The following is a 10,095-nucleotide window of genomic DNA, read 5'->3' as shown; positions in this document are numbered from 1 at the left end:
GGGGTGGCCTTTGCCCTCATGGTGCCTTCTTAGTGGCGCCCCTGTAGGTAAAACGACTTTTATTAACAAATGTAGTCTTTTTTTTTTTTCCTGAGAGGCGGCGGAGGAGGGGCTATGTATGCATCGTGGAAGTTTTATTTTTCGGTCTTGGTGAGTAAGTGTCGCGCAGCTTCCACGATGAAGAAGTGACGAGCGCACATCTGGAGGAGGATCTTGAAGTAAAAAGAAAACCCATCTCTGTGCGTCTCCGTCCGGACCACGTCCACACACACAGGCTGCAGACAATCCGAAGCGAAGCCAGACTTTAGTTTTCAGGACATATAGCTCTTACAGTTTTTATTTTAATTATTAATCCGCTCCGACTCCGGGGAAGAGGCAGATCCGTGCAGAGAAAACGGTTCGGTTCGTGTGGAGACTCTTTTTTTGTTTACATTTTAAATGTTTTTATTGTCTGCGCGGACGGATTGTTGAAGTTTCTTTTGTGTAAGTGTGTGTGTGAGTGTGTGGAAGTGAAGCAGAAATGCTGCCACAGCTGCTCCCACTGGCCTGCTGCCTCCTCTGCTCTGCCTTCACTTCTGTCACCGCTAATGTCCTCCGAGCCGAGGTAAGACTGGAAAACTAACCCAAACTGACTTTAAACAACTTATACTCATTTTCACATCTGTCTGCCTTCATGTCTCTGTAGTCAGCTGCAGTTTTAAGGAGGTCTGAGTTCAGAAAAGTCAGTTGAGTCTCTTTGTTGGGGGGGTAGCAGAAATCTGATCTGCCTTCAAAACCAAACATCTGCACATTAAGCCGCAGGCCTCTGGGATTATAAAAGTTCAGTGTAGTTTTCCTAAACACTCTTTTTCATCAGCAGGTCTTTTGCAATGATGCAAATATTTGAAAAGCCTCCGAACTTCAAAGAGTTGAATGGAAGAGATGACAACTGCTGTTGATCAGAAATAGTATTGTGTTAGCSATTAAATCAAAGGTATTAGGAAATATGATATCATGTAAATGAAATATGATATAAATGACACCTGATGTTTGTTTTTGTGCATTTTTATAAATTTGGAACTTGTTAGCCTGGCTCTTATGCAGTTCCACTCAATTCTAGTTTCCAGRGCTGGTTTTTACCAGGCTAAGTTTGTTGTAATTTTGAAGTTATTCTTATAAGGGGCAGATATAATGCTTTTTTTTTTCTACAGTAACATTTAACATAACATTATAGTTATTATGGCCTTTAGAGGAATAGTTTTTTGGGAGGTGGGACTGCGAACTATARCAGTCAGTCACTTTCAAACATTTTAACGTCCGGCCTACAACAAACAGCTCCAGAAACTTGTGACCCCAGGCATTACCAGTTTCCAAACTTTAATAATAACTCCGTTAAACATCAGCATAATAACAATATAAGCAAACGATAACTATGATAATACTTACATTTATTTATTACTATTATATTTTAAAAAAAATGCAATAATTATAGTGAAAATATTCCATTAATAATTTATTTGCATTGAAATTGACCCCATCTTTAAGAACCACTGCACTATAGGTCTCTGTGTTGCAGCCTTCATTGTCCTGAGGCCTAACGTCCTTAATGGCTTTTTTCCGCCTTACCTTACTTTTACTTTTATACTTTAAGCAGTCCTAAAACCAGTACTTTTACACTTTTACTTGAATGAAAACCTTGAACTTCTACAGAAGTCCCTTTATTTAACCCTATCTGTAATTAATTGACAACTCTGCTGTAAAATCACATCAGCATCTGCAACAATAAAAACGTTAAGAGGCCATGACAGTATTCATGTTGACTGTTTAAATCAGCACATTCTGTGTTTTTGTTATTTTATGGAAAAAATAGAAGAATGTGGCCCAAAAAAAAAAAACAACCCCAAACAAGCAGGAATTTGATTCACGGTGCAGATGGTCAATTTGCTGACCAAAAAAAAAGATACTTCAGAGTATGTGTTGCAGAATGCATGAAGGAGCCAGATGAGGGCCTTAGTCACTGACCACATGTTGTTTGGCATGTGAGTCAAAGCAGATGAGATGGAGAAGTCAGACGGTTTACAGGAGTCTCTCCTCTAGTGATGAACGTCTGTAAACAGAGGGAAGGAAAAACAGAGCGGGGTTGTTTCAACATCTCATAACATCACTGCGGGACTTCCACGATAATGATAACGTCCAGCGCAGGCTTTTATTGTGACACATCAGATTTAAAAGAAAAAAATGCATGACGCTGTCAGACACAACACTCGAAGAGGAGAGGCTGTAATTGCAGGTTCTGGGTGACCTCATCACGCCCAACCTGTCATCAAAAGCTCAGCTCGTCTCTGTGTGGAGAAAGTAGACTAAACTGGACCTGGACTGATAGGAGAATCAAAGACAAGGTGATGACAAGTGACATAAATGATTTACTGAAAAGGAACAGAAACTCTTTTAGGAAGTTTGAAGTGACAAGAAAGTTTCATTTRGACTGAGACATGGAGGAATTTTGTGGTTTATCAGTGTTAGTCAGCATGAAAACACCCCTCTGTGACTTCATGCTGACAAGCTAAATGTGTCTAATCCATAATTAGAGAAAGGAAAACCTCCACCTTGGTGGAAATAAGACTTTCATTCCAAGAAAATACACTTTCTTCTTATTATTCTAATAGTTTGGAAAGATTATGAACAGCTGTCATCTTACCTGTTGTAGATGTCTCTTTGAATGACTTCGGGTTGGAGAAAAAGTTGAATTCACACAAAGTTTATAAACTAACTAGGCTGCTACTCTGGAGACTAACAAGTGACTCCAAATTGGAAGCAAATGGGCTAATTTTCTTTTGTTTCTTAAGTTTTTGCCACCGACTGACCAGTGAGCTGTGTGGACATTTTTTTAAATAAAAAATTGYAGCCCACCAMRGCATTTTATGCAGCCYGTGAGTGCTWCAAAAATGTACTTATGTCTTAAGAGAAGCTGCTTTAAAACCACCCTTGACCATAAAMTAAATCTCTCATAATGCACATTAATTATTTTACCCTCAAAATGATGGCCACCACTAGGTGGGGGTGCACAAGGTTCAAAAGTAGCCGGCAGATATGCAAGTCGTAACTTTAAACTGGAACACCTCTCCAATAGGAATTCTCTGTTGGAAAGTGGGAGTAAAACTCTCTTTCAATTGTATTTATTTCACACGTATTAAGTCATACATCTATGCATGAAATACCACTTAGATCTCACTTATTGTTTGCTAGCAATGAGACAAGGAATGTGATGTTTCGTGTTTAGTTGACGTTAAATACAAAATATCAAAGTTAATTTCAACGGGCCCTTTAAAGGCTCTTGGTTAAAATTRGTTTGGCACGCTTGTTAGAGATTCTCTTGCAGTGATGGGCACAGCTAACCAAAATATTAGCTTTGTTAAACCGTCCGTCCATTTTCTTCCTCTTATCCGTGGTTGGGTTGTGGGGGCAGCAGCCTAAGCAGAGAGACCCAGACTTCCCTCTCCCCAGCCACTTGAGCCAGTTCATCGGGGGGAATCCCAAGGCGTTCCCAGGCCAGCCAAAAAAAACATAGTCCCTCCAGCATGTCCTGGATCTTCCTCTGGGTCTCCTCCCAGTGGGACATGYCCGGAACACCTCACCAGGGAGGCGTCCAGGAGGCATCCTAAACAGATGCCCGAGACACCTCAACTGGCTCCTCTTGATGTAGAGGAGCAGCAGCTCTACTCTGAGTCTCTCCCTGATGACTGAGCTTCTCACCCTATCTCTAAGGGAGAGCCAGACACCCTGCAGAGGAAACTCATTTCAGCTGCTTGTATCCGCGATCTCGTTCTTTCGGTCACTACCCAAAGCTCGTGACCATAGATTAGGGTAGGAACGTAGACCGATCGGTAAAGCGAGAGCTTTGCCTTTGGGCTCAGCTCTCGCTTCACCACGACAGACCGGTACAGTGCCCGCATCACTGCAGATGCAGCACCAATCCGCCTGTCGATCTCCYGCTCCGTTCTTCCCTCATTCGTGAACAAGACCCCGAGATACTTAAACTCCTCCACTTGGGGCAGGACCTCCTCCCCGACCCGGAGGTGGCATGCTACCGTTTTCCAGCTCAAGACCATGGTTTCGGATTTGGAGGCACTGATCCTCATCCCGGCCGCTTCACACTCGGTTGAAAACAGCTCCAGCGAGAGCTGGAGATCACGATCTGGTGAAGCCAATAGGACCACATCATCAGCAAAAAGCAGAGAAATCATAAAAGTTATGAACAGAATCTGTGACAAAGGGCAGCCTTGTTGGAGTCCAACTCTCATCGGAAACTCTCTCTCATTAAACTGCTAAATAAAAATATACCTTCACCAATTCTAAACAGGTAAAAACATTTGGGGAAGATGCTATCAGCTAACCTGCTAGTCTGTATCACACGTCCTCACCTCCTTCCAGCTGAAGACTGGTGGGACTGACACAAAGGCTGTGTCCAATTTCAGGGTCTGGGTCTTCTGAAGGCTGAATTTGTTGGCCGCTTACATCACAGCGCTGCGCCGGAGGCTGTCCAAATTCAAAAACTCCTCCAAGACAGCTGACAAATGCATCCTCCTCTTTCTTCGATTTGAGGGACAGGTTCGATGGAKCCTTCTCGGCCCACCTTATCCCATAATACATTGCAGACTGACGCCATGCATTCATGCAATGCATTCATGGCAGATGAAGCGAGAGAAAGGAACACAGTTTTAAATAAAAATCTGGTGGTAAAAAATGAAAACTTCAAGCGGTTGTGTTAATGCTTTTGTCAATTGTTTATACATGTTTTTTAATGTTATTCTTGTCAGAAATCAAACGAGCTAATATAGTGAAATAAATATGCAGCTAAATAAAKCAGAAGGCTACCGTCCAAATTCACAGACACTTTTTTCCAGTCTTCGCGGTCGACCAAGGACCCGGCCCACCTGGACCGGGTCCTTCAAAGGACCCAGCCCCTGAATTTGGACACAGCCAAGCCTACTGATGTTAGCTTGTTAGTTAGCTGTTAGCAGACTCAACATTGGCTAAAGCTAATTTCGTGTAAGCTTTTTGGTTTGCTAATGATTTTCAGAGTTAGTGAAAAAGATAATCCATTTAACAAGAAACTAATTCTGCTTTTAGCTGATCAGCAGAACCGCATTGGCTATCAACAACAGATATTAATTGCCTTTCCACMGAGTCCTACTTCAAAGGATCTGAACCATCCCTTAAAGTCGCTCTGCAGCATCTGTTTTCATTCACCATGGGGTTTTTATGCTTTGTCTAACTTTTCTTAACATGAGTAAAATGCTTAGYTTGACTCTGTGAGTGAAGGAAGTGGGCAGCAATGAAAACAAGTCTTATAACAGAAACTCTGCATATCTGGCAACAAAAATACCTAAAAGAAATATCTGGAGAACTTCCATTAGCATTTGGAAACATGTGTTTCATGATTCCAGATCTGTGCAAACCACATTTGGTTTCCTTTTTTTTTATTTTTTATCATAAGGGAAGTAGCCAAGGATGTAGCATCAAAGGAAAGATCTGCTGAGTGCTGCTTTGACAGGCTRCTGCTGTCGCTGAAGAAATGTGAAAATAATCATCTGGATCTGCTGTAACTGGAAACTCATGGACTCCCAGTGAAGTCTGTCTGTGCTCTGTTTATAGGAAAATAAAACCAAAAGGATATTTAAATACATGATAGTATCTTGAAGCTTATGGATGTATGACGGCGAGTTTATTGTGCGTTTATCCCCAGTTTGGAACAAATTTTACATTCTTTCTGCTTTTGGTTTTCACATGCTCTGATTTTCTTGAGTTGTCCATATGTGCTGATGCAACATCTGGTGGTAACGCCTTGCAGWAAATCACAAGAGAATGAACGCAAAATCAGTTTAAAGTCATTAAAAATAAAGACTTCCCTCTTGATCAGTACAGATTCTGTGCTAAGGCTAAGAAGGCAGTTAAATGCCAAAAGTTATCCACGTTTTATCTGTTTATAACATTTTCCATTTAACCAATGMAATTTTTAAAGCTCCGAAAGGTAGATTCAGTAAGTTAGTTTACCATCATCTCTGGTAAATGTGTCATTTTAAAATTTTGTGTAATTCTTGTCAACTTCCTTTGGGATCTGCTGATGTTGTATTAAACAAAGCCCCCTGTTCCCCCATGGACTTTGAATAGGCTTTGTATAATAAAGTGTCAAAAGTACTGCTCTTGTTAAAAAAAATCAGCACAATTAAAGTTGTTTTTACCCTATATGATACATGTGTTGCTATTAATGAACTACATTTTAGTAAAGATATAGTGTTGCCAAAAACCTTAATGCTAATATGAAGAAGTGTGGACCTATTTAGAGTTTTAAATATATTTTCTAATATTTTCCCAACTTAACAATTAATTACAGCTGTGAGAAATGTAAAAGTTCAAACTAAGCTAATCATATTCCCAGTGAAATGTCATGAAGAAGTATAAAACAGAATTAAATTATGGTCAAATGTAGTATTTATGAAAATAAAAGCTATATTCCTAAATGTATTTATTTAAAGGTGGTTAACCTACTGTATATAAGATCACCACTGCATATATGAAGTTTACTAATATTAAATGATTGAATTATTTCACCAGTTTGACAAAGAAGAAAAGAAGTGGAAGATTTATTTTATCGTATTTATATAAGTCAAAAGTAGGTCAGAATTACCAAGAAATAAAGGCAACATGAAAGACAGCAGAAAACTGTTTTTCCGTTGGCACAAAGCGACAGGAACAACTGACTCAATACTTCAATTTAAATAAAGTCATAGTCCACTGCTGCCCACTTTTCTTGTAAAAGYTTTTACCTTTTGCTTTATTTTGATTCTGTGGTTTTAGCTCATACTCTGCTCATCTATAGTTCCTTCTAGACAAAGTTACGAGGAACTGTTKGTGAGATCATTTAAGTGGTAAGTGATGTAAATAGTTCAGACATGCACTCATCTTTATTTTTAATCTTTCAGTGTATTTTGCAGAAGATATCGACGTGGTGTTTTTCCGTTTTCTTACAAAATCCCCCCATCTTTCTTTTTAATACCACACTATAAATATGAAGGAAATATTCTTTCCTTCGTATTCTTTCTGAGCCTTGAAGGAACCTGCAGTTAGCAGCCACGCACCTATCAAGTGATGAGTGGTGATATGTCACAWGGACGTGACATACAGCATCAGTGTCACAATACAATTTCTTGTCCAAGAAGAGAAAAGACATCATGCAACCTTTAACAGCTGAGCTTTGGCAACCAACGATATACAGTATATACTAGCTGTAATAAATCAAAGAATTTACAGAAAGTCTCCTGATGCATCTCAGTAATCTAGGTAGAAAAATAAAAAAATAAGTAGGTCCTCTGGACGGGCTCTTCTTTAATGAAAGGTTTCGTCTTTCCTCCAAGAAACTTCTTCAGTCTGATAAGTTTCACATGAACTCACCCTTATAAGCACTGCCTCCACATGGACAAACAGGTTAGTCACATGCAAAAGAGGGATTTACATAAAGAAAATAAGCAGTGAACTAATGAATAGATAGAAGGATGGCCCAATAGATCCACCCATCTATCCTTCCTTGAAAAGGACCATGGATGGATTGATTGGTTGATTGGTCCATTGATTGATCCATTGATTGATCCATTGATTGATTCATTGATTGATTCATTGATTGATTCATTGATTGATTCATTGATTGATCCATCCAAAGATGGATGGATCCAAGGATGGATAGGTAAATTAACCCACAGAAATATCCATTGTTGAATGGATCCAAAGATGAATAGGTGGATCCATACCTGGATGGATGGATATAAGGTCATAAAACTAATATGTACAAATGCAAGTGAATATAAAAAAATGTTACTTTTTTGCAAAAATTTCATCAGTAGGCATAAATGATTTGGTTTTGTTACTCATAGCTGGCATTTACACATTAAGTGCTATCCAATAGAAAAAAACAGACAAATTTTAAGGTACTAAAAAACTTTTAAATGTCTTGTTTTTTGTCATAATTTTAAATCCTAAATATACATTGCTTACAATCATTTACCAAATATGCAGCCGCAGTATATCCTAAAATAACGCAAGGATTTAAAACAGCCTTTGAAACAAGATTCACCATTTCATTGAAAAAAAAYCTTACTGTTTTAAGTTCATAGTGAGGTAACAGAATTCATGCATCACACAGCTCAGCCAAAGTGACCTGCTCTACCAAACATACATCAAACATGCCCTGTTTCTTTGCTTGTCTCAATATACTTTGGACCACACGTCACTGTAAAACCCAGGGTTGTGTTTACCAAAGCAGCATTCAGCCCTTTGACCACACATGGCTGTGTAGTAAGCWAACCGGCCAACAATGGCGGCCATGTACAAGTCTCAATCAATAGACGCTTTGATGGAGGCTGCTGGAAGTTCCAGGAAGGAGGGGTGCATGCTGGGATACCTTCAGGGCCAACCGGAGATGGTGGTGGTGGTGTGAGGAGTAGTTTGGGACTACTAAAAGAGAAGTGGAGGTCTTTACGGCACTGGTGGGGGAGTGTTTTTATAGAAGCAGACGCGTCACCACACTGGAGCCACAGGATACACTAGCAGCAGTCAGCCCAGAGGCACAGAAAGTAAATTTATGAGAGAGTTAGTGAGTGAATCAAATTTACTAGATAGCCTAAATAATCCTGAAAAATCCTTGTTAGACTCAAAAGAAAGATGGAGAGTGAAGGAATAATCTGCTTCTTTACAGCTTGTCATAAATGACTCTTGTTCTCTTGGCCTCGCTGCCCACCACGTGACCAACAGTGGCTGTGTGTGTTCACAGTTTGTATACTGTATGTCTTGGTAGCTGGGCCCATTTTTCAATTTTCCATCCCTCCCCCTGCTTTGCCCTTGATTTTGGAGGCAGGCCTGGAGAGAAAAAAACAGCACACATATGGTGGAACAAGAGAGATAGCTGAGGTTTAGGTTGTGCTAACAAAGAAATTTCAGGGTAATTTCACCAACTTCATTCGTGGTGCAGATACAAACTTTTGTTAACTCTGTGTGAGCAAATGAAAAATTCAAAACACATTTTGTATAAAAGTTGCTCTTAACTGCTAAAAAAAAACTCAGTTTTGTAGTTGTATAGGAATAAATATTAAATAAGTTGGCTTGATGTTTATATAATGGGGTCATCTCCTTGTTTCCCACTTCTTATGTTCCCTGGTACCTACAGTCTTGCAGGATTAATCATGAAAGTTGTGAAAGATGCTTGTCTCCTCCTTTAAATATCTTTTAAAACAAATGAATCATACTGAACTGCAGTGCAGGTACTGTATCAGGGAACATAAATACCAGGAAACTAAGGTACCAGYGAAAATAGGTACTGGAAACATTGATATTGAACAAGTATTGGGGAACATAGGTACCAGGAAAYATCTGTAAGTGCCAGGAAACATAGGTACAGAGGAACTTAGGTGCTGGGGATATGGATACCAAGGAACATTGGGATGCTCCTGTATTTTTGAGCATGTTTCCCAAAATTCTAAAGCTGTTTTTCTTTAATAGTATCTCAGTCCAAWATTCGACCACCCTCAGTGTTTCTAAGGAAATAGAAGGCTAGCTTTCATGTGTGAAAATAATAAACAGTGGTGGTTTTAGCCGACACGTCGACAAAGAGCATCAGACGTAGACGGTAGCATGGAAGGTCAAGCTTTGAAGAACTGAAATGTTGCTGAAAATGTTATTTTTTTTCCACAGTTTGAGTTGCCAGTTGTCTTTGGGTACTATTGTCTAGACAAAGATMTGGGTCATTGTGTCTAAAATGACACCAGTATTTGCAAATTGTGTTTTATTTGGCTTTGGTTCCTCTCTCAAGCAACCATGATCCCCCACAACAAAGTTTACTTTAATGAATTTAACATGAATCTATGAAGCAGTTGAGGAGCTGCTTTTGCTTTTTACAGGTTTGTAAATGGGAAATTGACACAGTCACAGGAAAATAAATAGAAATATAAAGTTAGCTTGCTGAGTTCAGTTTATGTTGGCTGCTGTCGGGAAAGAAGTTTCACAAGTCAGCATGGCACGCACGCACGCACACACACACACACACACACACACACACACACACACACA

The 10,095-nt window shown here is 39.6% G+C and overlaps 1 protein-coding gene across 1 annotated transcript in view; it reads left to right on the top strand.

Annotated features, from left to right (window-relative positions):
* Positions 1 to 118: 118 nt before the first annotated feature.
* mmp14a (matrix metallopeptidase 14a (membrane-inserted)) overlaps positions 119 to 10,095 on the top strand; it is a gene marked incomplete at its 3' end in the record, with an annotated part of 15,876 nt that continues 5,899 nt past the window's right edge. The window contains 1 exon segment of the mRNA XM_014021041.1: positions 119 to 604. Coding sequence (XP_013876495.1) covers positions 521 to 604 — 84 coding nt within the window.

The sequence above is a fragment of the Austrofundulus limnaeus genome, unplaced genomic scaffold (genome assembly GCF_001266775.1).
Source record: "Austrofundulus limnaeus strain Quisiro unplaced genomic scaffold, Austrofundulus_limnaeus-1.0 Scaffold276, whole genome shotgun sequence".
Lineage (NCBI taxonomy): Eukaryota > Metazoa > Chordata > Actinopteri > Cyprinodontiformes > Rivulidae > Austrofundulus > Austrofundulus limnaeus.
The sequence above is the reverse complement of the archived record's forward strand: the minus strand, read 5'-3'. Positions and strand labels throughout refer to the sequence as shown.